We start from the raw sequence: 27,921 nt of genomic DNA on the forward strand, positions 1-27,921 counted from the left end.
TCGGATGAGGAGTGCGCCCAAGAAGCTCAGGTGTCTTGAGTAGGCATCCTGGCTCGCCTCCAGGGCCTCTGCGCGTCTGGCCCCGCCTCTCGGGCTCCTTTAAGAGGCGGGTCTTGGCCGCCAGCCCCGGGGCCTCCGCCAAAGACTGGGACTTTACTCGAGCGGCTGCGGCGGCAAACCAGTTAGAGCTCCATCAGCTGCCGCAGGCGCCGCGCCCCGAGGCTGAGACGCGATGAGCGGCAGAGTGGGTGACCTGAGCCCCAAACAGGAGGAGGCATTGGCCAAGGTGAGCCTGATCCTGGCCCAGCTGTGGCCCTCGCCCTCCTGCTGGAAGCGGCTGCGAGGGACGGTCCCCGCGGGCGAGCGCCCGAGGGAGAGCCGGCCGGTCGCCCCCGCTTGGACAGTGCCCAGAGGGCCGCTTCTCGCTCAGTGTGAGAACCTCGGGAAGTTTGGTCATCGCCGTCTCCAGCACGGGCAGCCCTGGCGGTGCCCCCTGGGAAGAAGTGGTTGCTTGGAAGCCCTCAGAAGCAGCTGAGGGCACAAAGGCAACATTCATCCTCGGGGCTGGCAGGGACTGGCAGCAGAGCCGTGGGACAGGGGCAGGGCCCCAGGTTTCCTCCCATTTCCGGGAGGTTTTCCTCTTGCGTGGGCAGTGGCATATGGAAGGGTCCTGGACAGCTCCTTGGCAAACTCCCCATAGCCTTTGCGAGGCACCAAGTCACTGTGCGACCTTGGGCCAAGCCCTGTCCTGTGTGCTCTTTGATGAAATTAGAAGAGGCTGGCCGCGGGGCACCTCTGTGCGTGAAGTCTAAGATGCCGGCACTAACTAGGTTGGCTTACTTTCCAAGAAAAGAGCCCTCTTCCCTCCGGCAACCCAGACCCTTGCCACTCAGAAGGAAAGGGCATGACCAGGCTTTGCCTTGGCAGCTGGGCAGAGAGGGACCTATCTACTCCACTCAAGTTCAGGGGCTGGCCCTTCTGCCCAAAAGACTTAATCTCCTCAGTTGCACTGGATCAGAACTGGTGGGGTCCAGCCCCAATGTTCGGAGGCTCCACAGCCAGGAAGTTTCTTATTTATTCTAGAGTGTAGCAGCAGATGTGGCTGCTGTGGGTGTTTTGTTTTGTTTTTTCTCCATGTCAAGTGTACTGCTGACCTGCAGGAGAAGTCTGGTAGACATGGGTTTGGTGGTGCTTAAGCCAGGGGCTAGTTTAGGTGACCTCCCGTTGCTGTTTAGATGACCATTGCCCTGATGCTGGGAGCTGCTTTTGGGGGATGGGAGGGTCTGGCCAGACCTACCTGACCTAAGGCAAAGGGCAGAGGTGGCCAGTCCTCATTGGTCCCCTCTGGGGGTGTCCTACAGTTCAGTGACCAGATAAAGGTCACTTCTGGGGCAGGAGGCTTGGGGAGAGCAGCAGGGGGCTGCTCACTCCTGGGTAGTGAGGGATTGGAGTTAGGTGTGGCTGCCCCTTGGGGTCACTGTCCACCTCACTTGGTGGCTCTCGTAGTACGTTTCCTTTTGTGGCTACCCGCTGGAGCTGTCCCCTCCATCTGAGTTGTCCATCTCCCTCCTCCCTCCGTCTGCTGCTTTTGTGGTCTTTCAAACTCAGCTCAGTCATTTGAGACTACCCCCTTCCTTCCCTCTGCTCCCCACTCCGTTACCAAGAGGGCGGGAAGACTGCCCAGGGAAGAGCCGGGGATCTGGACTCTGATTCCCATCCCAGCTGTTGGGTGTGTTGCCGAGCCTCTGTGCTTTCATATCTTGTCTGTAAAATGGGACAGTGACACCTCTAGGGGCTCTGGGGGACATGGAAGAGACAGAGTCCTCATCAGTGCCATGTGCAGAACAGGTGCTAGGTACACAGACGGCACACACTGTGGCTTGACCAGAGCGCCTGCCATCTATCATTGTTAGCTGGGAACACACCCACTTGCCCACCAGAGGAGTGTGGAGACATGCTTATAAGTGAGGCTCGGCAGTGTCCCAGTCACTTTTTGTGCCCCCCTCCTACCCAGCACTCACGCAACACAGCCCACAACCTCACTCAGCCAGCAGCTATAACAGTATGTAAGGGGGGTCTCTGGCAAAGGCCCCCAGTGGAGGGCCACTCTGGGGAGAGTGAGGCTGGGGGCTCCCACTCACCCAGCTGTCTCTCCCTATAGTTTCGTGAGAATCTCCAGGACGTGCTGCCTACCCTGCCCAATCCAGATGACTACTTTCTCCTTCGATGGCTCCGAGGTGAGGGAAGAGGGGCTGTGGGGGGCTGGGGCAGGGGCATGTTCATGTCCTCTGGAAACCCTGGCAAGCTGACACACACACAAAAAAATGGCTGGCACCCCCCCCCCTTCCCCAGCCCTTCTACAGGATATGGAAGCTCAGAGAGGTGAAGGGACTTGCTGGGTGAGCTGCAGTCAGAAAGAAGACTCAAACCTCTGGGTATGGACTGTTACGGTCCTTTTCATCTACCCCGTCAATCTGCTCTGCAGACAGATGAAAGAAAATCCAGGCCCAGAAAGGCCCCTCTATGTGGGAAGTTGGAGGCAGAGCTGAGATTAGAACCAGGGTCCTGGCCCTGTCAGCTTGAATGAAGGACACTGTGCATGGGGACTGAGGAGGGTGCCCCCTCCCCCCACAGGCCAGGGTCTTGAGTTCTAGTCCCAGCCATGTGCCAGCTTGGCTATGACACCTAGGCTAAGGTCACAGTTATCTAGGCTCCTCCTATGAGATGTGGATTAGATACGGTGCCCAGATTTTTTGCAAGCTATGGCAAGACAAGGTCTGTTTGTGTTATGATGGGAACATGTTGCTGGTAGTGTCAAGATCAGACTCAACCTCCACTCCTTGTACCTTTTTGTCCTCTTCCCTCTCCTTATCTGTCATCCAAGGCTTGTGCCACCTTCCGAGCTCTTCTGACGCAAGTTCATTTTTCTCTGTAGAAACTTTATTACCAGACATTAAAAAAAAAAAAAAAAAAAAAAAAAAAAAAAAAAAAAAAAGAGCCGAGAGGTAGTGGTGCACACCTTTAATCCCAGCACTTGGGAGGCAGAGCCAGGCGGATCTCTGGGAGTTCGAGGCCAGCCTGGTCTACAGAGTGAGATCCAGGACAAGCACCAAAACTACACAGAGAAACCCTGTCTTGAAAACCAGAGAGAGAGAGAGAGAGAGAGAGAGAGAGAATTCTACTGCGTTTGACTAGCAGTGCTCCAGTTATGCTCTGTTGTAAGTGTTAGAGTACAGGGCCTGCCTTGAGACTTCTCTGCAGACACACTCACACATCTCCCAGCTCGGGAAGACTTGCAATAGACAAAAAGATGTAATTTTTGCTTTCCAGAAATTTAATGAAGCTGGCATATCCTTGAAGGCCTGCTAGCAACACCCCAGGACAGGTGTACCCAGGAGAGCCCTATGGGGCTCATGGTCCCCTGGAAGTATCACCTGCTCACCCTTGCCCCACCTCCCTGTAATGTGACCCTCTCCCAGCCCACCTGGAGAGGGTGGAGGGTAGTGTGGGGGTGGCAATGAAGTCTGTCTATGCTGGAGGAAATTTTGGCCTAACATTTGCTGAAAGGCTACAGCTAGAAGCAGACGGGTGGAGAGAGTGGGAAGTAGTAGCCTCCTTAAAGGGCCAGCTGCAAGATGATCCAACCAACTATGGAGCTGCTGCTGTAAGGAAGGGACGGCGTGAGAGGCCCATTGAACAGCCCCACAGCTCTACTTTATTTAGGCACAGGCCAGTGTGAGGTCGTGGCAGCTGGTCCCCCAGACACTAAACTTTTACTATCAGAGTCCTGGGATGGGAGAAACCATTTGCATAAGGCTTGATAGTTTAGTCAGGGCCCACATCAGGCACCAGCTCCACCCTCATAGGATGGTAAGTCTCATTTTCCAGAGGAGAAAACTTAGGTTCAGATAGGGAAAGGGACTTACCGAAGGCACAAGGAAACGGAAAGCCCAATTAGAGTGGAGACCAGGGCTCTGGATTCCTAGCCAGCACCTTTTCCAGTAAGCCACGGACTCCTTCCCAGCGAACTGCTCCTGAGGCCAAGCATTGCTTCGTAATTGTTTTTGAGCTGCTGAGGATCGAACCCGGGGCCTGGGGCATGCCAGGCAAGCATTTTACCGCTGAGTTACACTCCCGGTTTCAAACTCTGCTTCTGAGAGCAGAGAAGTTTCCCCTCTGCAGTTCATTTGTGCCTCACATTTTCTGGGCAGGAGCTCTGACCTACTCACGCCCTATTACAAATTTGAATTGGGGTTTTGTTGCCTTAAAAAGAAAAGCACTCCCCCACCCCATCCCATTGATTCTAAAGGAGTCCTTTGCAGTAGAATGTGATGTGAGCTTGGGGTTCAGTTTTCTGCTGACCCTCCCCAGCAGGCACACAAGTGTCCACTGCCTCTCTCTGGCTGAAAGTGAGATCTGGGTACCCCAGCAAGGAAGGCCAGTGAGCAAGACAGAATAGAGGTGGGAGGAGCCCTGGGAGAGAGGTGAGCATAACTGAGTGAGCCACAACTTACAGGGCTATGGTACGGGTAAACCAGAGCCCACCCTGGCTGTTCCTGGGCCAGGTTATTGAGCAATGCCCCATGCCAGGCTTTCAGCTGCTTCTGAGTAGGTCGGCAGGAGCCTAGAAAGACCTGATTCAGCAGACATGGTGGGGAAGACCCTGAATGTTGGACCTTGGCAGATAGGGTTAACTAGAGAGGTTGTCCCAGATAAGGGCACTCAGTTTACTACTCCTGGATCCCTGCTCTTATGGAGATAAGGGCTCTCCTCTCTAGAGGGTTGTCCTTTCTGTGAGAAACTCTCATTTTCATGGTCTAGCTCCTCTGTTACAAAGGACATTCAGTTCTAGCTTCTTCAGTGGTATGGTCGCGCATACATAGTATCTTGTAAACACACAAGACAGGAGAGCTGAGATGAAGACTCCCATTAAACTCCTCTAACAGCTGCCCTGGGCTGCTGGTGGCACAGGAAACGCCTAAGCCCAACTTGCCAGAGTGGCTTTTCAGGTCTGCCAGAAAGGATCTGGCATGCACAGTGGTGGTGGCCTGGCCACCCCTTTCTCTTGTTTTTAAGAAGTATTTTAAAATGTGTAGTGGTGGGGGGGGGGAGGATGGGGGAGAGAGATGGGGTGGGCAGTGCATGCCACAGTGCACACGTGGGGGTGAGAGGGTGGCTGTGGGGTTATCTGCCTTTGCACAGGTTCTGGGGAGCAAACTCAAATTGTCAGGGTGCCAGGCTGCAGAGCAGCTCCTCTACCCGCTGAACCATCTTTTTTTTTTTTAATTTAATGTATTTTTTTTTTTTTTAAGTATGAGTGCTGTTGGCACATTTGCCTGCATGCCAGAAGAGGGCAAAGAGGGCATCAGATCCTATTATAGATAGTTGTGAGCCAACATGTGGTTGCTGGGAATTGAACTCAGGACCTCTGGAAGAGCAGCCAGCGCTCTTAACCGCTGAGCCATCTCTCCAGCCCACCGACTGAACCATCTTACTGACTATTTTGTTTTCTTTCTTAAGATAATGTTTCAATATGTAGCCCAAGTTAGCATGAACTTCCTATGCGGCCCAGGCTGACTTCAAACTTGAGACCCTGGTGTCTCAGCCTACCAAGGAACCACACCCAGGCCTGGTTACCCAGGCACTACACCTAGGCTTGGTCAGACCTTTAGACAAACCGTCCTGACTCAGATGGAGGACGGGACTTCATGAGTGCAGAATCAGGGAGTATGCTCCCCTACTTCCAGAGAGCAATGATGAAGGGACAGCTGATAGCCCAAAGGGCAGCCTGTATGTTCAGTTCCAGGGCTATCAGCAGATCTAGATGCCAATTAAATCCATGGAGGATGTACAATCAGGAGAGATATATGACCTACAAACATAGCTCAGAGGCCAAGCCCATCAGAATCTCAGTAACTCTTTAAATGATGGAATGAAGTAAACTCCAGCGGTGAAATGTGAGAAGGATGCAGTAAAGAGTCTGCCTCTCTGTCTATGGAGGGATTGGAGGCTTAGCCAGAGCACAGGTGTGAGGGATTTGGGGTTTCAGTTGACTCTAAGCTCCACCTGAACTAAAGGTGTGACTGTTGCCAAGAGAGTTCTTAGAACTTATTGGAGAAGGGGCAAACAACACCCGGGCTTAGCTTGAAGTTCACCTAGGAGGGGCCCTGACCAGGGGGACAACATTCAAAGGGAAGTGATTAGGATGTTTGTGGAGCTGAGTGTGAGAAACGGAGGCTCGAAGGACGGACAGCACAATGGGAGGGCAGGCCCAGGGGGGCAGCAGAGAATTCATGTTTGGGAGGACTGCTGTATGATGGGGGATAAACCCTGTTCTTGGGGTGCCTCTGGAGTAGGCTGCTGCTTACAACAAGTGAGTGCAGATGGCAGCTCTGGTTATCTGCACATGGCCTCGGGGGACAGTGACATCTTGGGTTCAGATTTGAGCAGGACAACTTGTTGGGGTGGGTCCAGGTAAATGGACTCAAGAACCCAGTGTGCTCCTTTCAGGAATGTGTGGGTCTTTTAGAGAAATGTCAGGGTTGCCTAGAGGCGTACTGACTCCTCTACCACTCCAGGGTGTTTGGCCAGCTCTGCCCAGCTCCTGGGGCAGCTATGTTCATCTTTGAACCATGGGTCAGTTTCTCAGGGATGGATGTTATACTGTGGAGGAGATGTATTTTGTCCTTGTGGGGAATGGCCAATTGATAAAAGGATCCAGGGTTCATTTTCTCTGAGATAAGACCCTTCACCTGATTATCTATCAGAATACTCTGACCCCGGGGTTGCAATACTGCCTACTCCCAACTGCTTTGAACTTGACCTGTCTACCCCACAAACCCAGGGTTATGGTGTTTTACGAATCTGACAGTTGGATGGGGGGAACCCACGAGGGGACTTGGCCCCAGCCTGGGAACAGGTCCTTAGACATGCAGTCTGATGGCCACCCCCGGTCATGCTTTTGTTACAGCCCGAAGCTTTGACCTGCAGAAGTCAGAGGCCATGCTCCGGAAGGTGAGTTTCTTCTGCTATGGTTCCTCCTGTCAGAGCCACTTTTTGCCTGGACTTCTCCTGCCTACCCGTCACCCGCCCCATCATAGGTTTTGATTTGTGTGACACAGCTATTAGCCAACAATTGTTGCTTTATCCCTGAGGGACAAAGTGCATTTCCTTCCCTGGAAACATTGGGCTTTCCTACGTCCTGACCAGCTGGGAATGATATTTTGCTGAGATATCAGAAGAAACTGGGGCCTCCTTTTCCACTTCTGTCCAGTTCCTTCTGGGGGTCATCTGCGGCGATCACCTATTCATTCCTATTCAATAACCCCCTACCACCACACACCTGTTCTTCCACCTTGTGCTTCCTACATCTTTGTGTATTTGCAGCATGTGGAATTCCGGAAGCAAAAGGACATTGACAACATCATCAGCTGGCAGCCACCAGAGGTGAGGACAAATTATCCCACTCCATCCGTGTGTAAGGATGCTTATTAGACTCACAGTCTGTACCCTGGTCCACTGGACTGGGAGCCTCAGAGGACCGGTCTGACAGTGCCAGAGGAGTCACTATAATTCCAAAACAGGCATCTCTTGGTACCCAGGGGAGGATGTGAAGGGAGAGACTTGTGAGCCAGAGGAAGGGATGGATGGATGTCTTAGGCCTGTCCACGAGGTGCTTTTACTATGTCTTGGCCAGGTGATCCAACAGTATCTGGCAGGCGGCAGGTGTGGCTATGACCTGGATGGCTGCCCAGTCTGGTACGACATCATTGGGCCTCTGGATGCCAAGGGTCTGCTATTCTCCGCCTCCAAGCAGGACCTGCTCAGGACCAAGATGAGAGACTGTGAGCTGCTTCTGCAGGAGTGTGCCAACCAGACCACAAAGGTGGGTGGTCTGTCTGCCATAGAGAGTGATTTGATCATGGTGGAGACATTCAAGGAGAAGCAGGAATGTCACACAGGGAGAGAAGCACCAGTTTACCAGTCTTGGGGTTTGGGTTTCATAGACCTGAAATCTCAAGGTTTTAGATGAACATGATGTCACCAATCCATCTGTTTTCCTCTTCTCTTATTCCCTCTCTCCTCTCCTTTTCTCCCTCTCTCCATTCCTTTGACTAGAGATTGATCCCAGGGCCTTGTGCATGTAGGCAAGTGATCTCTACTCTACCCCCATCTTGTCACACTTTCATTTTGCTAAGTAAAAGCTTAAAATAACCGTCTATTATTGCCCCGATGAATCCCCCAAACTACAGGAATGGTATGTATAGGAAAGATCTGAGAATAAAAAGCAGTTCTTTACATCGAAGACACTTGGCTTAATAAAAACTTCACTAGGGTGAGGGCTGGAGCTCAGTGGGTACAACACTTACCCTGCACACCCAGGGCTTCCACCCGATACAGCGGAGTTGAGTGGTATACACCTGTAATCCCACGATTCACAAGTCTGAGGCAGGAGGGCCTTGAATTTGAAGCTAACCTGGGCTATACAGTGAGACCTTAAAAACAAACAAAAGAAAGCAAAAAACTAGCCGGGCAGTGGTGGCACACACCTTCAATCCTAGCAGAGGTAGAGGCAGGTCGATCTCTGTGAGTTCGAGGCCAGCTTGGTCTACAGAGTGAGTTCCAGGACATCTGGGACTGTTACACAAAGAAACCCTGTCTTGAAAAAGCAAAACAAACAAAAAAGAAAACAAAAAACTATAAATGACTACAGCTGGAGATGTTACTCAGTGACAGGCAGTCACCTAGCACAAAGTGCCTAGGTTTAATTCTCAGTACCACAAAAAACCAGGAAGACTAAGAAAACCACCTCACCGCATTGTTTCTACTTCTCTTGTTTCTGTGGGGACCAGTGAGATCTTGTCTTGCACTAAACTACCCTTGGGCAGCTATGGGGGATGGGGGTAGTCCTGGTGTAGATGAACCCAGAATCTCTGCTCCTCCAAGTTTATTTTCAAGACATTAGGGTGACAATTCCCTGCTAAGAAAAAGACTGAGGGGCTGGAGAGATGGCTCAGCAGGTAAATGGACTTGCCAGCAAGCCTGAGAACCTACATGGTGGAAGGTGAGAAGCAACTTCCCCAAGTTATCTTTGGAGCTACACACTCCCACTGTGCCATGTACACACACACACACACACACACACACACACACACACACACACATACACGAGAGAGAGTGGTGGGGGAGAGGTGGAGAGAGAGAGAGAGATGTGTTTTTTAAAAAAGAAAGGAAGGCCTGAGGACCAAGCTGGACCATTCCTTGTCTTCCTCCCCCCACAGTTGATGTGTTAAAGCATGGGGACATCTCAGCATCCTTATTTGCAGATGTTCACAAATAGAGCCCACTCAGTACAGAACCTCTGAGAGGCTGGGGACACAAAAGGGGTTCAACCTGATGCTTCCTTAGAGCTTAGGTAGAATGGAGCATCTATGCCTGCAGGAGGGGTGGTTTAGGCCCAGGCGCCCGCCCTATGAAGGCTGTCCAGGGAGCACACAGTGATTGACAGCAAGACAGAGACCATCAGGAGAACCCGCAGGACAGTGAGGACCTCAGATGTGATCTTGAGCCACCCCAGTGATTAGCCAAATGAGAACAGTTTGTCTAGGTTCCACCCTAGATGACATCTGCATCTGAAAAGCCCTGGGCCCAGTCCGGCCCAGCCCGGCCCTCTGCTGCTTGCTCGGTTTGTACCTGGTGCAATCAGCACTGGCCCTGAATTCAGTGAGTTCTACAGCAGGCCAGTGATCCGTCTTCCGCTGTCTGTTCCCTGTAGCTGGGGAAGAAGATTGAGACCATCACCATGATTTATGACTGTGAAGGACTTGGCCTCAAGCACCTCTGGAAGCCAGCGGTGGAGGCCTATGGAGAGGTAAGAGGCAGGAAGTGGAGGCAGGAGGGACCGCTCAGCTGGGCTGACTCAGGAAACAGGGGCACCGTGGCCTGGAGGCCTGAGCTACTGAAACTAGACCCGTTTTGCTTCCACAGTTTCTCTCCATGTTTGAAGAAAATTATCCAGAAACACTGAAGCGTCTGTTTGTGGTTAAAGGTAAGCTGGGAATTTCTGGTGAGGAACCAAATGAGAACAAGAGGCCCAAACCATTACCTGGGGGCAGACTGAGTGAACAGTGAGCCAAAGGAGAGACCCAAGGACCTGTCCAGGAGCCTGACCTTGACCTTAATCTTGACCTGTACAGATGCTTTACATTTCCCAGAGCATTTGAGCCACCTGGCCCAATAGCATTCAGGTTGGTGATGCCACAGGAGGAGACTGGTTGGCCACAGCCCTTGTACAGATTGGGGGCTAGACTTCAGATGTGCCTGGCTGAGCCCCAGGCTCAGCTGCCCCGTGTGCGGAGGTGGGTGGTGGATGAAGCTGTTGGCACCTAAGTTACCCTTGCTCTCTGTTTCACGTGGCCTTGTCTCTCTTCCAGCCCCCAAGCTCTTTCCTGTGGCCTATAACCTCATCAAGCCCTTCCTAAGTGAGGACACTCGTAAGAAGATTATGGTCTTGGGGGGTAAGTGGCCCAAATGCTCCACATTGGTGTGTGGCTCAAATTGGGTCTGGCTCTGGTGGTATGGTCACGCCTACAGGGCAAAGGCCTGTCTTCTACTTTGGGAGTGGTTGGGACACAGGGGCCAGTGGAGACAGATCTGTGTCTTCTTGTGTTTCCGTCAGGACATCTTTTCTCATATACTCTGGAAGCAAGCACTGGGCTCCCCGTGCAAATTCCAAGATGGATGGAATTCCAGCACTTATCCTTAAGGGGCTTACAGTGTTACAGGGGAGAGACATGTGCAGAGAGAAGGCTATGGTAGGAACCAGAAGGCACTAGAAAGAGCGTCAAGAGGGTGCGTGGAGATCATCTGGGGGCGAGTAGGAGTGGCCCCACTTCCACAAACACCTTTTCTGTGCCAGATCCAGGACTAGGTGCCAGGCTGCCAGGATTAGTAAAACAGTCCTTTGGCTAGCTCTCGGGGGAGGGAGGCACAAACATGCTCATCATCGTGATGAGATACAAGGAAGAAAGGTAAACCACAGTGTGTAGTCACACCTAGCAGCAACACTCATCCCACCAGAGTTGAGGGGAGAGCCATGGCCATCTAAGCCACATGGATCAAAGCAGAAAGAGGAGAACTGAGTGAAGACCTCCCTTCGGATGGTGCATGGTGTAGGCAGTCGTCATGGAATGTGAGGCAGTATGTAGCGAGAGATGAGGCTGCAGAGGGAGCCAGGTCACACAGATGCCAGGACACCATGTTGAGAGGCTGGGGCATGACTCTTTAGGCCCCTGGGAAGCAGAGAAGTGCTTGGCAGGGGAGTGCCATGGTCAGATTTTCAATGGACTTGTGCTTAGCAGCGAAAGTCCATGGAAGCCAGATATCAGTTTGCTGTTGCCCATGCAAGGGATGGTGTAAGCTGAGGCAGCGGCGTCAGGGAAAAGAAGGAAAGGCTGGACTTAAAACCTGCCTAGGAAGCCGAACAGCGGAGTTCGACTGGCTGCAGAGAGGAGGTTAAAATGAATCGAGGCCGACCGTGCGAGCGAGACCTCCCGATGTTGAGGATCCAGTTCAAGTGCAGGCAGAACAAGAGGAGCCCCTGGGGACAGTGAGGAGTGATTAGTGAGGCTGGCAGAGGGGTGGGGAGAGGGCCAGGGCACAGGGAACGCGCGACCCCAGACCAGCCGGACACGCAGGAACCAGCCTACTGGAGACAGGGAGTAGATTGACGGGCTACAGAGGTGGACCCGGACAGGCTCTGGAGTTGAACTGGCCGTCGTAATAGTGATTCCGAAGGTGTCTGCGGGGCTGCCTTTACGTAACACATTGCCTGGGGCAGTTTTGGTTTGCTTCTTTACCTTTGGGCTAAGACAAAGTGAGAGTGGCAACTTTGGACTGGGAAGGTGGTGAATGTCTATTTTCCCAGCACTTTGGAGGTGGAGGATCTCCAGTTCCAGTCTGTATGGGCTACATTCTAAGTTCAAGGCCAACCCAGGTTATGTAGGGAGACAGTGTGGGCTGGCTCCACAGGTGAAACATACAAGGCTGATGACCTGAGTTTGTTTGATCCCTGATATCCCACAGTGGAAGGAGAGAAACAATCCCCAAAAGTTGTTCTTTAGCTTCCACAAATGCATCACCCAACACACACACACACACACACACACACACACACACACACACACACACATCATACACACATGTAATAGCGGTAAAAATTTTAAAAGAACAAAAATGCATTTTAAGACACCTCAGGACTAGGGAGGCAGAAGAAGGTTGAAACTACACAGTGAATTCCAGGCCAGCCTGGGTTACACAGTAAGATCCTATTTCAAACAAAAGGATGTCAGGACTTCTGTACTGAAGCCCAGCTTTGGCTGTGGCGGATGCTGCTCTGTGCAGGATGGGAAGACCTCTCTTGATTTTCTTCCAGCTCTCCAGCTCAGCTGGGAGAAGAAACAGCAAAATGAAAGCAGTAGGTTTTTTTGGTTTTTGGTTTTTCTGCTGCTACCACCCACCAAGTGCGTGAGGCAGTTTGGTTCCCTGGCAGCAGAGCTATGTAGGAGGTTCGGTCTGTTCTCCTTCCCACACTTAAAATTCTTTCAGCCAAATGTGCCTTGGGCAGACTGGGTAGAAACAAGATCTCCAACAGAGGAGGGATCAAAGTTACTCCAGGTTGGTCACTGGAGTTTAGCAGTGCCGATGAAATCACCCCAAGGCTCAGGCACTGTGTTCTCAAGAGTCACATGGTTTGGGAATCCTTAAACACCTGAGGGTTAGCAGACACAGGACAGTCAGTGATCCAGTCATCTATGCAGAGGATACTAGGCTAGTCCCTGGCCTGGAGCTGCTGGGTATAGATGGTCTATATGGTCAGCGTGGTTTCCGGTACTAAAGCATTGCGCTAGGTTGGTATTTCTTGGGGAAATGGTTCTTGGCACCAGACACTCAAGAGTTAATTGCTCCAATCAGGAGATTTGGTTAGAAAACAAACAAACAAACAAGCTGGGTGGCGATGACGCACACCTTTAATCCCAGCACTGGGCGGGGAGGGGGGGCAGAGCCAGGCGGATCTCTGTGAGTTCAAGGCCAGCGTGGTCTACAGAGCAAGTTCCAGGACAGGCTCCAAAAGTACACAGAGAAACCTTGTTTCAGAAAAACCAACCAACCAAACAAACAAACAAACAAACAAACTAAACAACAACAACAACAACAAAAACCAGTCAACCAGCCCAAAACAACAAGAACAGAAGTGAGGTTGGCTGGGTCAAGCCATGTCAGCCCATTTGAGGGGTCACTCTCCAGTGGGGTGCTCATTCAGCCAGTGTAGGAGAAGATGGGAGTTCAGCATAACTGGATAAGAACCTGTGATTTAAGACTTCTCTGGCCCTGCAGCATGCTCCTCTCCATGACCCCCCCCCATCCCCCACCCCATCCGGCTTTTATTTGAATGTTTGTATCCTTTCCTGGGTGTGGTAATACACTGATTTACAAAGTCCTCTCATGCATCCTCAATTCATTTAGCTGCCTTCACAGTCGTGCGCAGTAGGCAGCTCAGGATGCAGCGGGTCCCTAAGGTTGCTGAGCTGGTGGTCGGTCACCATGACAGCAGCCCAGGATTTCTGAATCCTGGACCAGGTAGCGTTGTTCTCTGGGTAATGGCTCTTTCTAACTCTGTGTAGTACTGCGTATGCACCACGTGCTCATGAAGTACTCCATTTTCCTCCGAGACACAGTCTCACTATGGAGCCAAGGCTGGCCGCAAACTAACGGTTCTCCTGCCTGCAGCCCCTTGAGTGCCCAAGTGTACACCATGCCCAAGCCATAATTCTTCCTTTGAAGGCAGGGCCAGCCTTTCCTGCCTCTTCAGGGCTGACCACCAGGTATGAAGTCCTGCCTAGTGACACCTTTCTGTCCTTCCCTCTCCTGCCAGCAAACTGGAAGGAGGTTTTACTCAAACATGTCAGCCCTGAACAGTTGCCTGTGGAGTATGGAGGCACTATGACCGACCCTGATGGAAACCCCAAGTGTAAATCCAAGGTATGGGCCACCAGCTGGAGGTCAACGGGGAGAGTCTTTGCTCAGATGGGCACCCCAAACTCACCCTGTGCTCTGCTTCTAGATCAACTATGGGGGTGACATCCCCAAGCAGTATTACGTGCGAGACCAGGTGAACCAGCAGTATGAGCACAGCGTGCAGATCTCCCGAGGCTCCTCCCACCAAGTGGAGTACGAGATCCTTTTCCCCGGCTGTGTCCTCAGGTAGGGCTGGGTGCTTCCAGGGACCTGAGCATTTGTCAGTGCCAGTGGCTGGGCTGGGGTGCAAGAAACCCAGTCGCCGTGGACACGGACACACACAGGTGGATGTCCCCTGCAGGTGGCAGTTTATGTCGGAGGGATCAGACGTGGGTTTTGGGATTTTCCTGAAGACCAAGATGGGGGAACGGCAGCGGGCAGGGGAGATGACAGAGGTGCTGCCCAGCCAGAGGTACAATTCCCACATGGTCCCTGAGGATGGGACCCTCACCTGCAGTGAGCCAGGCATCTGTAAGTATCCGGGTCTTGGCAACACGTGAAAGCCATCACCTTTCCGCTTACGCCACACCTCTTCCTCAGTGCACTGGTCACCTCAGTGTCAGAACAGGAAGGGGCACTCTACGAGGTCACCTCTCCTGACACAGAGGAGGAAAACTAGATTTGGAGAGATGCAGTGACTTCCTTAAGGGGGGCCAGATAGTTAACAGCAGGATGGGACTCTCCCCTGATATTCCCAAGTAGAGGTGATTACCATAGCAGGTAAGTACCGGGCTCAGAACACCTGCTTTTGGAAGCTGGGCATGGTGGAGCACACTTGTAATCCCAACACTTAGGAGGCTGAAGCAGGACTGAAGTTGAGGCCAGCCTGGGCCACACAGGCTCTGTCCAAGGCTAACTAGGCCTGAGACAGCAGCCAGACATTTTTAAGGATGCTTGTCCTCTAGAAGCCAGAGAGTCAGAACTGACTGTGGGGGTGTAAGGATCTCACAAGGCACAGCATGCCCCCCTCCAAATGCCAGCCTTGAACACCTTGAGAACCACTCACCTCCAGGTTGACTAAAGAGCAGGTACAGGACACAAGACGGCAGCTTACATACAACAAAAGCACTTACGAGCTCATTTAGTATTGGTTAAAGCCCCTTTAGACCCAGAATCCTACTTCTGAAATGTGTCCTACAGAAACCGTTACAAGCACATAAAGTTAGGGGACCACGAAGCTCCTAGCAGCCCAGAAAGCCAGCCACACAGCACATGGCCATAAGAAGGTCCATCCATACAACAGAACACCATGGAGTCATTAAAGAGAACACACTGACAGTTAAGAGCTTAATTCATGTTAAGCAGGTAAACACAAAACACAGCATGTGTGGCATATATTCACTGAGGTTGAGGGGAAAAGTACATAAACAAAGGAATTCTGGGAAATCCACACTAATGAGGGTAATAGGGCTTACAGAGGGATTTCATTTTCCTCTGTTTCTGCAAATATGTTTTACAGTGTTATGTAGTATAGTGGAAAAAGCACCAACACACTAGGTACACACAAGCCAGGCAATTTCTAGTTTTCTTTCTGACAGAGCCAGGAGACCATGGGTAGAAAAGTGACAAGCAAGGGCATTACGCTCAGATCTGAGCTGGACTTGACCACTGGCTAGTGCGTGAACTTGGGCAAAGGACTTAGCCTCCCTAAATGTGTTTCCGATTGCTGCAACTGGGATCTTACAGAGATGCCAGATCACACCTGATGAGATCTGTGAGGCGATGGGTGTGAAGCCAGAGACAGAGCATTCAACTCGGCACCGGCAGCCATCATTATTACTATTATTAGGGCAACTAGGAGAGCAGGACTGTCCCCAGAGACCATGGGGCAAGACGGGAGAATCCCTGGGCTCCGCTGCTGAGGCAGCACCACTGAGGTGTCAGCACTAGCCCCACAGACATCTGCTTCTTCCTTCCTATCCAGCACCCTGCAAGGCTGGTACTCCCTCCCCACGGATACAATGGGCACAATCTGGCTCCCTGAGGAGCAGGATCACCCGTGATAGTGAGCAGCCAAGTTGCAGGGGCGAGCATACTCTGTGCTGCACCCAGAACAAGGGTTGGCCCAGCCCAGGCACTGTCATCCACAAAGGGGAAAGCACTTCACACTCACACGGTAGACTTTTCTTTAGCAGCTGAGGCACAGATAAGAGATGTTCTCTCTCCTATCAAGCAGTTAGCGTGGATGCCAAGAGAAGGTACTAGAGGCTCCTAGTCACAGACTGTCTGAGAGAAAATTAAGACATTTATCCTTGCTGTGACAAAGGTCTCAGATCAAGTACTTCCTCAAAGGCCATGGAGGTAGCAGGAGGGCCCCAACACTGTTTATCTGAAGGATAAACAGCCTTTTAATACAACCAGGATGGGAACTAAGTCTTCAATTTATTTTAGTGCTTCCTGGATCTGTTCCCCACAAGAACCCTTACCTGCCTGGGATCTGCTTATTTGATGGAGGAGCAGAGTCAGGCCACAGGATGAAATTCCCCTTCCCAGATGGAAAGGCAGAGAGGTAGGGTCAGAAGTCATTAGGAGGCAAGGTTGTTGAGACCAGGGCCTGGAGTTCTAAGGATTAGGTAAAAGCTCACCTGTGGGAGGGCAATGCCTCTGAGGACCAGGAAACCCCTGCAAAGTGGAGCATGACCACCGCGTAGAGAATTAAACCTTTGGGTACATCCGCTTCCAATGGTAGGAACACACCCTTGCCTGGGCTTCTCTGCCCCTTGTTTAGGTGTACTAAGGGGAGGCCAACATTTGGGTGGGGTTCACCTTCTCCCAATTACTTTCTTTTTTTGGGGGGGGGGTTTCGAGACAGGGTTTCTCTGTGTAGCTTTGCGCCTTTCCTGGGACTCACTTGGTAGCCCAGGCTGGCCTCGAACTCACAGAAATCCGCCTGCCTCTGCCTCCCGAGTGCTGGGATTAAAGGCGTGCGCCACCACTGCCAGACCCAAATTACTTTCTGAGAGCCTACTGTGCAGAACACTTACTGAAGGATGGAAAGAATGGAGAAAAGAATGAAATGGCCTTTGAGCAGGATACAATGTGGACAGGAAGATCTGAGACACTGTAGGAAGGGGCCAGACGGTGCTGGGAGAACAGACCCACTAGGCACCGATGCCTGCTGGCTGAGAATGTCTAGCTTTCCACCACCTCTCCCAGAGTGTTCCCAGCAAGGAGCTCTAAAGAATAGACTTGGCTTTCCCTCGCTGTGAAATGAGGGGAGTAGGCTAGTGCGGATTTCCTTTTGGAGTCTAGGAACTCCCCAGAGAAGTGGTTCTGAATCCTTATAAATAATGTCTATTGTTCCCATGACTCACAGGTAATGTAAACCACCTACACATATAATTTTAAAACCGATGTACTTTATCTGTAATATAAAAGAGAAACAAAAGGAAGTCAATTTGAATATAATAATTATGAGGCACCAAGGATTCAACCCAGCGCTTCCTGCATGCTAGGCAAGTGCCCCAGACCCAGAATTTACATTCGCTAACACATGGGAGAGCAAGATGACACCATTCCCCTGCTTCCCTAAAGAACAGCATCTTTCCCTTTGAAACACTGCCCTTGATACCTGAAGGTTCTCAAAGGGGCCAGTTACTCAACACATGCTGTGAAGCCCTTGACTGGAGGGCCCCACGGACTCCATGAGCCTGTGAATACATGACTAGTGTCACACTGAGCAGTGCAGGCCCTGGAGCCACAGTGATTGCACTTCCCCTGTGCATGCGCCTCCTACAAAGCCCTTCCTTGTGTCTGAGGCAGATATTTTGCTGAACAAAGCATCTCAATCATGGTCTCAGGAGATCAACATACGATGAACTCTGGGTGCTCAGAGGAAGGGAGTGTGGGATCTGCAGGACCTCTGGTAGAGGTGGGAAACAGATGACTGACACTTGACACCAGGAGAAAGGAGTAGGCGCGTGGTGCTGACTGCTGGCCTAATGCAGTTCGTCCCTGGGTGAGGGAAGGGATAGGCCCCGAGAAAGCGAGAGAAGAGCAGCGCAGAAGGGAGATGCTGGGGCTTCTGTGTTCACACTTAGCTGTCTTGAAGGGGCATTTGAGTGAGGCGGAACAAGCTTGCAAAGAAACAGGGTGAGAGTGAAAGCAAGCCTGTTCCGTTGCCAAGGCTGAGAAGCTGTCCCTGCCAACTGTGCCCTTGCTCCCTCCTAGAGGAAACCATAGCCAACAGCATTCTCACCTGCCAGCCCACCAAACGCTGTCCGTCCCTTTAGAGGCGCACTTCTGTAACAAGCCTGGCAAGTCCTTGCACAGTCCCATTCGCAAGGACCATGCCTGTTATTCGGTGAATGTTTGAAGAAAGTCTGACAGTGTGAAACTCACCACAGGATGTGAGAAAACCTTCCCTTCCGAACAGTGTCGTTCCCAGGTGCTAGCACCAGAGAACCTCAAAGTGGAGACAAATAAAAAAGCTTTCCCCCTCAAAAGATTATTTTTACACATAAATTAACAAAAATGTTACAAACTGTTCTGCAGTTTACTCTGGCTTCTGCATGTATCTTAGACACGCTCCCCTATGCCCCCCTCCTTTCCAAGGCTGGTCTCAAACTTCCTTACCTTCCTAAGGGTTGGATTGCAGGTGTGTGCCCCCATGCCCAGCTAAGCTCTTTCTTTTTATATCAGAACAGTGTTCCAGCATATGGATTACAACACAAATTGCTTGGGCAACTCTCCTTTGATGAACAGCCTATCCTTTTATTATTATGGGCAGGCAGTGAGCACCCTTTGCCCCAGTAATCTTCCTAGAGGGTGAGCACCTGGTTCATACATTCTGCAGAGAAATGGAATGGGCCAGGTTTCCCAGGGTTGAAATCAGGCAGGTCTATGGGCAGGAATGCAAACTACAGGGAAGCCCAACCCCACCATTGCCTCACTGTGTGACATCGAACCCTTTTAGCTGGTGCCAAGTGGGACTACTGCTGAATTCAGAGTTGTCGTGAGGAAGAGTGTGATCACACATATAGACTACAAACCCCGTGCCTTCACACATAGACAGCATCATCACAACCACTGTGGCTCCTAACGTTATTCTGCTAGTCTGAAGAAGCCATGACTTTGGGTCTGGAAGGCCTTTTTCTTCCAAGCTGTTCCAGATGTGAGTCTGTCACTCATCTCACTAGGCCTGTGCTGTGTCATACATTTTTTTTTCCCACTTTATGAACACATTGTCAATCCAGTGAGACTGAGTTCCAGAAGGCCAAGGACCACCTTCACCTCCTTCACCTCCATCTCCCACCACACGGTCTTGCGGGGTCAGTAAAAACCAGTCCTGTTCACCATCCCTCACCTCCCGGTGGGAACTGCCTGAGTGTTTCTTTTTCTGCTCCCTCAGATGTCCTGCGCTTTGACAACACCTACAGCTTCATCCATGCCAAGAAAGTCAGTTTCACTGTGGAGGTCCTGCTTCCAGACAAAGCAGCAGAGGAGAAGATGAACCAGCAGGGGGCGGCCACCCCCAAATAACAGCTCCTCCTGCAGCAGCAGGCCTGCCCCGCTCAGTTTCTTGTAGTAGTCACTTTCCTACAACCTAGTAGCCCGAAGAAACTGGGCTGGAGGGAAGACTTCAGACCGCACAGGAAACTCCCAAAGAGGACAAATAGCTAGAATGGGTCCTTGTCGCCAGACTGCTAAGGGGTCTCCAGAGACTGTCTGAAATGTCTACCCTGGAGACTTGCCAACTTCACCCGTCCAGTGACAGCTGAGACAGGGAGGGGAAGGGTACCCAGGGTGACAGCAGGGAAGAAATTAGAAAGAAGCGAAGAGATTGGCATGTCACACTCAGGGAAGCCAGCTGCTGGGGCGACACTTGCTCCGAAATGAACATGGAACAAACCTCCATGATCATAATGATGGGTGCAAGGGAGCAGGCTGCTAAACACGTGATGGGAATCCAGAGCTCTTCCAAACTTTTTGTAAAAGGCTTGAGTATCCCCCCCCCCCCCCCCCCCCCCCCCCCCGTCTCAGGGGTGACCCAAATCAGCACTGGAAGGCAAATGGAGAGCCTCACCAACTCCTGGGCCCCACTGGCTGCCAGGGACCCAGAGTTTTGTGGGACTTTGGTACCTAGCCACTGTTGTCCAGTGGAAAAGAGAAACCTTCCAAAAGCACAAGGGTAATTACCCTCAGGGATCACAGATCTGAAAGGGCCAAGGAGGCTGTGGGTGGGTCCTAAGCCTCTCACGAAGGAAGCCACCACTTGAGCAACCCTACACAAGAATGAGAAGTGGGCACTTCCCAGTCGGAGGCTCCCACCGTGCCTGAGAACCAGTCTCCTGCCTGACCTGTGCGAGGGCTTGGCAGGCCCTTCTCTGTGGAGGCGTGTAAGGGCAGCAGAGGGTTCCTCTTGCCTGTGAACGCAAGTAGCCAGGGAGGGAGGCTGCCCGGGAAGGTGGCCGGCCATACGTCAGGCAAGCATATGAGCCAGGGGCAAGGGGCGGCCACAGGCGACCTTGCAATAGCAGCTCTTGACCCTACACAACTTGCAAGCGAACGCCAGGCTACAGACCGCCCAGAATGCCGGAACGGGCCCCAGGCCCTTGCGGGGACCCCCTTCCTCCTCGGAACGAGGCCCCGGCCCAGCCTGAGGACTCATTCCACCAAGCAGAGGGAGCTCTGAGCAGGTGCAGGGCTCGCGACCAGAGAGCCGACGCCGCCCAGGATCTAGTCACATATCTCAGGCGCATTTCCTGGCCTTGGTTTACAATGCTGTTAGGTACATTAACCAATGAATAAAACAATTTTCAAAGCAAAGGCTGTAGAATTCACTGCCCGTCGCCGGCTTCCTAGCGGTCTCTTTACACTAGATGCAAACTCCAACTTCTCAGAAGCCAAGCAGCGGGCTCCGGCTGAGATGACGCGCGCACACAGAGGCGGTCTGTTCCTCTCCTCTCGCGTGAACTTTCCCCGAAGTCCCCCTAACCAGGTTGTCTTCTGATTGGTTCAGCTAGGGAGCTTCGTCCGCCATCTTTGTTCATGGCGTGAAGATGCTCCCGACAGCCTTCACGGTGAGGGCGGAGACTCCGCCCCATTCGGTGGTTCCAGACGTGCCGGGTGGTGCGTCCGCGCGGACCGGCTGCGGCTGGCGCGTGCTGCGTCTGCAACGGGTACTAAATGGGAGGGAGGCAGGGGATTAGCGTCACGTGGTTTTAGGGACCGTCTCCTAATTCCACTCCAGCACTGCCGGTGTTTCAGGGCCTGCAGATAGATCCACCCTCCCCACCCGCGCTGGGCCCTGTTCCCCCTGACCCTCAAGATCCTATGAGGACGCAGGCTGAAAACGGTGACCTCCGTAGGGAGTCGGTATCAACCTTTCGGATCTTTAGTCACTGGTAAAAGAAAAAAAAAAAAAAAAAAGCTAAAATAGCTGTACAGAAACCCCGTTCTTAACCACCTGGAATTGTTGCAAAGATTTTTTTTTTTTAAACTGTGTAGCCCTGGCCAGGCCTGGAACTCCCTATGTAGACAATCTGGCCTCGAACTCATGTAATGCCGCCTGTTTCTGCCTCCTAAATTTTGGGATTAAAAGCATTCACCACCATGCTTGACTTTTGAAAAGATGTAAGACAATTTGTATTTATGTGTATGTGTGTGTGTGTCTCTATATGAATGTATACCATGCGTGTGTGGATGCCTGTGGAGGCCAGATGTGTCAGATCCCCTGAAGGTGGTGGAGTCACAGGTGGCTGTCCTGTGTAGTGCTGGGAAGCGCTGTTAGCCACTGAGCGATCTCTCCAGCCTCATCCGTTTTGTTTACTAACATGGACACTGGGATTTGGAGAGGGGGACGCTAACATGTACAAGGTGACACAGTAGGACTTGTCTCCAGGGGACACACCATTGCCTCTCTGCTATCCCAGAGTGCTTTCCCCCAACTCCCTCCTTTTTATTCTGCTCATTTCCCTGGAGTTTTGTTTGCCAAACCTTGATTCCTTGCCTCATTAATTTGGTCATTCATTTGATGACTGGCCCCCAGGAAGATCCAGTTAGCTCAGAGCGTATCAACGATAAGCATGCACTGCAGGGGAGGGACTGAGGGTCTTGGCCCCCACCTCTCTAGAGCATTCACCATTGATTCTGCCTGCTTCAGTTACTGAATCCACTTTCAGAGCATGGGATCTGAAAACACCTAGTCTAGATCCATATCCCAGTGTGAGTCAGGAGAGGGACCTTCCTCTCTGTGCCTCTATTTCCCCTCTGTAAAATGGGACCGGATGCTAGTGCAAGAGCTTAAGGAAGCAAACCCGAGTTGGCTGAATCCATGATGACTGTCACAATTAGTCCTTGTGACTGACTGTCTAAGGTAGTGAATACTGGCATACCTCCCATTTATACACCAAGTGGGGCTCAGAGAAATACACCTTTGCAACAACTCCCACGCCTAAGAAGATGCCATCCTCAGATTGGAACCCTGACCTGTTTCGCTCCAAAAACTAATCACGCCTGGGAGAGTTTTGCACTAACTGCTCGGAGAAAACACGACTGTCTGCAAGATCCAAGTCTAGGAGAGGGGCTTGGGTGTACAAGGCAATTTTCAGACACTCCCTGCAGAGGCGATAGACCGACCTGTCCTTCAGCCTCGGACTTCTGGCGGGTCCTTGACTGGTGTTAGCCGAGTGCTAGTGGGGACGGAGGTGGTAGCGAGGCTCTACCTTGCAGTGTCTGGGACCGTGCTGGGGAAGTCATGTCGGAGCAGCAGCGGCAGGGCGCCGAGCGCGACCTCTACCGGGACACGTGGGTGCGCTACCTGGGTGAGCGTGGGAGTGAGAGTCGCGGCGACCCCACCACTCTGGGAAACATTGGTCATGGGATGCGGAGCTGGAGTCTGCAGGGAAGGGTTTAGTTCTTATTCGGCTTGGGCAGGAGACTGGGCTCAGGGGAGGGCTAGGGACTTGTCCAAAGTCACACAACACTGTCGGTGGGGCTGCTGGGGGCACAAGCCGAGTGCGTGGTTTGCCGTCTGCCATGACGGCGCACTAGCCACGGGGTCAGAGGATCTGGGCTCCTACAGCCTGCCATTCCCTGGCTCTTTCTGAGCCTCAGTTTCCTCTTCTGCAAAAAGGGTTGAACACGAGGCACTCTTGTCGGTGCTGATTGTAAGGGTGGACTGAGGCCTGAAAGGCTTTGACACTTAAGCGTCAGTGGAGACTACGGTCAGTCATTCGCTGGCCTCTTCATTGGTGCAGATCCCCAGAACCACAGCTAGGGACTCTGATCAATGAGCCATGAACTTCATTGTTGGTTGGCGTCAGTCCACAGCCCAGAAACCAAAAGTCACTTGACTTAGGTCACCTGCCCCACTGTAGTTTAACAGACTAGGATTAGAAGCAGCTCTCTGTGTGGCGCCCCCTTGTGGAACAGCCCGCGGGCCCGAGAGAATGAAATACCTTTTCCCTCCAGGCTATGCTAATGAGGTGGGGGAGGCTTTCCGCTCCCTGGTGCCTACAGCGGTGGTGTGGCTGAGCTATGGCGTGTCCAGCTCCTACGTCCTGGCTGATGCTATAGACAAAGGCAAGAAGGCGGGAGAGGTGAGTGTGAGTTTACCCTTCCAACCCCATTCTGGTGTGGATCAGTGTGCAGCCTTGCATGTGGGACAGCCCTGTCCGTATTAACATCGTGCAATCCATAAGCTAATCCTGTTTGTGGGATAGCGCATCCCCATCCCACCAACCCACATGGGACGGAAGTGACAGTCATACTTCTGGATGTAGGAAAGTCACCCCCAACCCTGAATGTAGCACAGCCCAGAGTCCGCCTCCGAGCTTCCTTCTGCCCTGCTACCCCCTCTCCCTCTGTCCTCCTCCCTGGTTGGCCCTCATGCTTCTGTCTACAGGTTTCCTGCTTCTGCTCCAGCTGGGTTAAATGTCTTTGTACCTACCAGGTGCCAAGCCCTGAAGCGGGCCGCAGCACCAGAGTGGCTCTGGCTGTGGTAGACACCTTTGTGTGGCAGTCTCTGGCCTCTGTAGCCATCCCAGGCTTCACTATCAACCGCCTGTGTGCTGTCTCTCTCTATGTCCTGGGTACTATGACCCGCTGGCCCCTGACTGTCCGCAAATGGACCACCACCACACTTGGGCTCCTGGCCATCCCGGTCATCGTCCACCCCATTGACAGGTAGGTGCCCTTCTGGCCTCAGGGACCAGTCATTCTGCAGGTAGAGTGGGCTTTGAGAGCTGTGGGCACAGAACCATGGCAGCAGAGGCAGGGCTGAAGTAGAGAGGGCATCTGTACCCTTGTCATATGATGTGGCAGATGTTTTGGCAGAAAAGGAAATAGAGTGCCTCGAGGGCACAGGACAAAGGAGAGATTGTTGTGAAACAGCCAGAGGCAGTCCGGAGCCGGTGCCCAGAATGGTGGCCTTCAGGGCTGTGATGGGGGCGTGAGTCAAACTCTGTTTGCTAAGTAAATGAAAAATCAAAGTCTCCGGAGGGATGTGTTCAGGCATGGCTGGATCCAGACATCCGAGTGATGCTGGCAGGGATCTCCCATCCTAAAGCTTTTCTCCTTGTTGGTCTTCTTCACTCTCCTGCTGCGTTCCCCCGTGACTCACAGTGTCTGTCTCTTCTAACATCTTAAGCCCCATGAAAACTTCTCCATCGTGATAACAAAAATCCCAGGGAAGATTTTCATTGGTTCGTTCAGGCAGGTTACCTGTGTCTGAGCCATTGTCCTTCTGCTTAGTCAACCCTGGGTCATGTGCTTGCTCTTAGAACTAGAGGTAGGACTTGCCTGGAGAGATGGTTCAGTGGTTAAGAGCACTGGCTGCTCTTCCAGAGGTCCTGAGTTTCAGCAACCACATGGTGGCTCACAACCATCTATAATGGGGTCTGATGCCCTCTTTTGGCATGCAGGCATATATGCAAATAGAATACTTAAACATATGTAAAAAATACAGAAATATATTTAAAAAAATCTTAAGCTGGGCAGTGATGTGCACGCCTTTAATCCCAGTACTCGGGAGGCAGAGGCAGGCAGATCTCTGTGAGTTCAAGGCCAGCCTGGTCTACAGAGCGAGTTACAGGACAGGCTCCAAAGCTACACAGAGAAACCCTGTCCTGAAAAACCAAAAAAAAAAAAAAAAAAAAAAGAACTAGAGATTGGTATCAATCAAAATAGACCAATATATAGTATGAGGAGGCGTCTGGAGGTGGGGTGGGGCATAACTGACCCTGAGTGTCACAGTGAGCACTTTACCCACTGTGCCTCGGCTTCCCCAATTGTAGAAAGAAAAGGAAATGGTTGTTATTCTTGGGGGTTAAGTTTGACTTTCCTAAGTAGCCCAAGTGGGAGGAGAGTGATAAAATGGGTGCCAACCTGGTTTCTGTTGGTACCCCATATCTGGGAGTCTTTCCCGAAGTCCAGTGCGTTTCCTTACTGTTGGCTGCCTGCTCACCATACCTTCTGTCCTTGTAGGTCAGTAGACTTCCTCCTGGATTCCAGCCTGCGCAAACTGTACCCATCAGTGGGGAAGCCCAGCTCCTCCTGACCCTGTCCTGTGCGCTGCCCATGGCTGGCCCGCTCACACCAGAGAATGTGGATGCTTGGCTGTTTGGGGTCCATGGCACCCGAGTGGGTTCAAACTCATGGATGCTTAGAGACAAAGGCCTTGAGGAGTGGTGGCTTCACTGAGTCCCAGAGGTGGGACCCGACCCTGTCTGCATTAGCGGCAGTGGTTGGTACTAAGTGGGAGTGGGCGCTGGCTGGGCATGTCTTTTGAAATATTTTTTTAAGTATTTTATGTGTATCAGTGTTTACTTGCATGTATGTATGTTTGTGCACCACCCTTGAAGGTTTAAAGAGGTCATTGGACCCCTTGAAACTGGAATTAGGGATGGTTGTGAGCCACCATGTGGGTGCTGAGAACTGAACCTGGTTTCTCTGCAAGGGCAGCCAGTGTTCCTAAGCACTGAAGTACCTCTCAGCCTCTGGGCCTATCTTCTGATGGAAAAGTTAAACCCTCCCATGGAGAAGGACACTAAAGTCCAGAGAGGGCAAGGAATGTTCCTACGGTCACGTGACAAGCCAAGGACCAGGCTGTCCAGCTGCTCTAAGTCACTGTGGTAATGTGGCTGAGTGACTTAGGGAAAAACTCAGAGGTGCCGCATTTGGGACACTCAGGACAGAGTCTCTGGCCAGCCATCCCTGCTGCAGGAGCTGCTGGGGCCTGGTTGGGAGGCAGGACAATCATACACCAAGTGCTAGCCCAATAAACCCTTAAAAAATGGTGTCTTCTTTTCTTCATGAGGAAAAGTAGGGATGCAACCACACAAGCGACACTTCTGGAGCAGGTAAACTGAGGGAGAGGTGGGCTGCTTTCCTGGCTCTACAGGAAGAGGTGTAGGGAGAACAAGGAAGGAATGTCCCCAAGCCTAAAGAAAGGGAGGGAGGGAGGGAGGGAGGAAGAGTTTGAAATGAAGGTTTAGGTGGGGAGAAATGGGAGGGTGTTTGGTGTTGAAAGGTGGTGTGGTATTGTCCAGGTGATTGGGGCGGCGGTGGCGGCGGTGGCGGTGTGTGTGTGTGTGTGTGTGTGTGTGTGTGTGTGTGTGTGCGTGTGCATGCTCAAGAGTGGTGGCAGGGAATCTGGACTGTATTCTAGACCTTGTAAGAAGTGGTTGGAAGCCTGGTGGCAGTGGCACACACCTTTAATCCTAGCACGGGGGAGAGGCAGAGGCAGGTGGATCTCTGTGAGTTCGAGGCCAGCCTGGTCTACAGAGCGAGATCCAGGACAGGCACCAAAACTACACAGAGAACTCTGTCTCCAAAAACATAAACAAAACCAACCAAACAAAAAAAAGCTGGTTGGAAAATCTTGGAGAAGATGTGGAGGAAGAGGAACCCTTATTTGTTGGTGGTGAAACAGAAACTAGTGTAGCCATTTTGGAAGTCAGTATGGAGGCTCCTCAAAAAAACTAAAAATAGAATGATTACGTGACCCAGCCATACCACTCCTGGGCTTATGCCCAAAGAACTCTGTACTCAGACAGAGACGCTTGCACATCCATGTTCATTGCCACTCCATTCACGATAGCTAGGAAATGGAACCACCCATCAACAGATGAATGGGTAATAAAAATGTAGTACACAATGGACTTTTATTTAGCCATAAAAATGAAATTAAAATGTAAGGAAAATGGATAGAAGAGCATGTCTGAATCTTATAACTGTTTATGCTGTGAGACCTCTGCTAGGTTACTTGCCTTCTCTGATCTTTAGAATTTAGATCCGGAAAGGAGAGTCATGCCATCCTCCCTCCTCCTGGGTTAGTGGGAAGGCCAGAGCAACATGCTGCTGGTCAGTGTTTAACCACTGGCTTCTTTAGGATAGAAGGACTCTGTCATTCACTTCCATGGTGAAAATGCTCCCATCGTGTCCTCTCTAAAGCCACCCGAGTGAAGCCCTTGAACCGAGCTGGAGCATCACACTATATAGGTGACTGCCAGAGCAATTCCTCTGAAGGATGCCTCAAAGTACAGATGCCATCAGCCCCTCTGTACTGTGTCTTATCCGGCAATACACGTCTGTGATCAAGTTTAATTTATAAATTAGGAACAAGAAAGATTACCTATAACAACTATGTCCTGAAAGCCACCCTCTGGTGGTAGTGGTGGGAGGTGGCACTAGGCAACATCTACTCACTTCATAAGATCCTGGTGACAAACCAAAGCTTGTTTCCACTGAGGTTTTCCCTGGGGAGCCAATGAGCTCCTTGGGCCAACTTAACCTGGGGAGCCTATGAGCTCCTTAGGCCAACTTAGAGAGCATGTGTGAGGAGTTGCAAACAGGATCATGGGTGACCGACCCTAAAGCTGCCACACAGGAAGGCTCACACCC

At 51.8% G+C, this 27,921-nt stretch overlaps 2 protein-coding genes across 3 annotated transcripts; both read left to right on the forward strand.

Annotated features, from left to right (window-relative positions):
- The first annotated feature begins 141 nt into the window (after positions 1-141).
- Positions 142-20,038, forward strand: Sec14l2 (SEC14 like lipid binding 2). 2 transcript variants are annotated; one of them, XM_059275601.1, is made up of 12 exons: positions 142-286; positions 2,162-2,237; positions 6,971-7,014; positions 7,387-7,446; positions 7,697-7,885; positions 9,776-9,871; positions 9,988-10,048; positions 10,434-10,517; positions 13,934-14,040; positions 14,123-14,262; positions 14,378-14,547; positions 19,427-20,038. In XM_059275601.1, the coding sequence occupies exons 1-12, from the start codon at positions 233-235 to the stop codon at positions 19,555-19,557; spliced, it is 1,212 nt and encodes a 403-aa protein (XP_059131584.1). In that variant the 5' UTR covers positions 142-232; the 3' UTR covers positions 19,558-20,038. The 2 variants fall into 2 exon arrangements, with proteins under 2 accessions (XP_059131584.1, XP_059131585.1); XM_059275602.1 differs by lacking the exon at positions 14,378-14,547 and having other exon boundaries at positions 19,427-19,552.
- A 2,625-nt stretch (positions 20,039-22,663) lies between these two features.
- Positions 22,664-25,696, forward strand: Mtfp1 (mitochondrial fission process 1). The gene is made up of 4 exons (XM_059275047.1): positions 22,664-22,841; positions 23,491-23,618; positions 23,972-24,204; positions 25,504-25,696. The coding sequence occupies exons 1-4, from the start codon at positions 22,775-22,777 to the stop codon at positions 25,574-25,576; spliced, it is 501 nt and encodes a 166-aa protein (XP_059131030.1). The 5' UTR covers positions 22,664-22,774; the 3' UTR covers positions 25,577-25,696.
- The last annotated feature ends 2,225 nt before the right edge of the window (positions 25,697-27,921 follow it).

This window comes from Peromyscus eremicus, chromosome 10 (assembly GCF_949786415.1).
Source record: "Peromyscus eremicus chromosome 10, PerEre_H2_v1, whole genome shotgun sequence".
Taxonomy (NCBI): Eukaryota; Metazoa; Chordata; class Mammalia; order Rodentia; family Cricetidae; genus Peromyscus; species Peromyscus eremicus.

What these genes read in the sequence shown, in the direction of transcription:
- Sec14l2 (XM_059275601.1), top strand. Translation starts at nt 233, where the DNA reads ATGAGCGGCAGAGTGGGTGACCTGAGCCCCAAACAGGAGGAGGCATTG. An exon ending in TCTCCTTCGATGGCTCCGAG is followed by an intron (nt 2,238 to 6,970) that starts GTGAGGGAAGAG and finishes CTTTTGTTACAG; the next exon opens with CCCGAAGCTTTGACCTGCAG. An exon ending in TTCCCCGGCTGTGTCCTCAG is followed by an intron (nt 14,263 to 14,377) that starts GTAGGGCTGGGT and finishes TGTCCCCTGCAG; the next exon opens with GTGGCAGTTTATGTCGGAGG.
- Mtfp1 (XM_059275047.1), top strand. Translation starts at nt 22,775, where the DNA reads ATGTCGGAGCAGCAGCGGCAGGGCGCCGAGCGCGACCTCTACCGGGAC. An exon ending in AAGGCAAGAAGGCGGGAGAG is followed by an intron (nt 23,619 to 23,971) that starts GTGAGTGTGAGT and finishes TGTACCTACCAG; the next exon opens with GTGCCAAGCCCTGAAGCGGG. An exon ending in ATCGTCCACCCCATTGACAG is followed by an intron (nt 24,205 to 25,503) that starts GTAGGTGCCCTT and finishes CTGTCCTTGTAG; the next exon opens with GTCAGTAGACTTCCTCCTGG.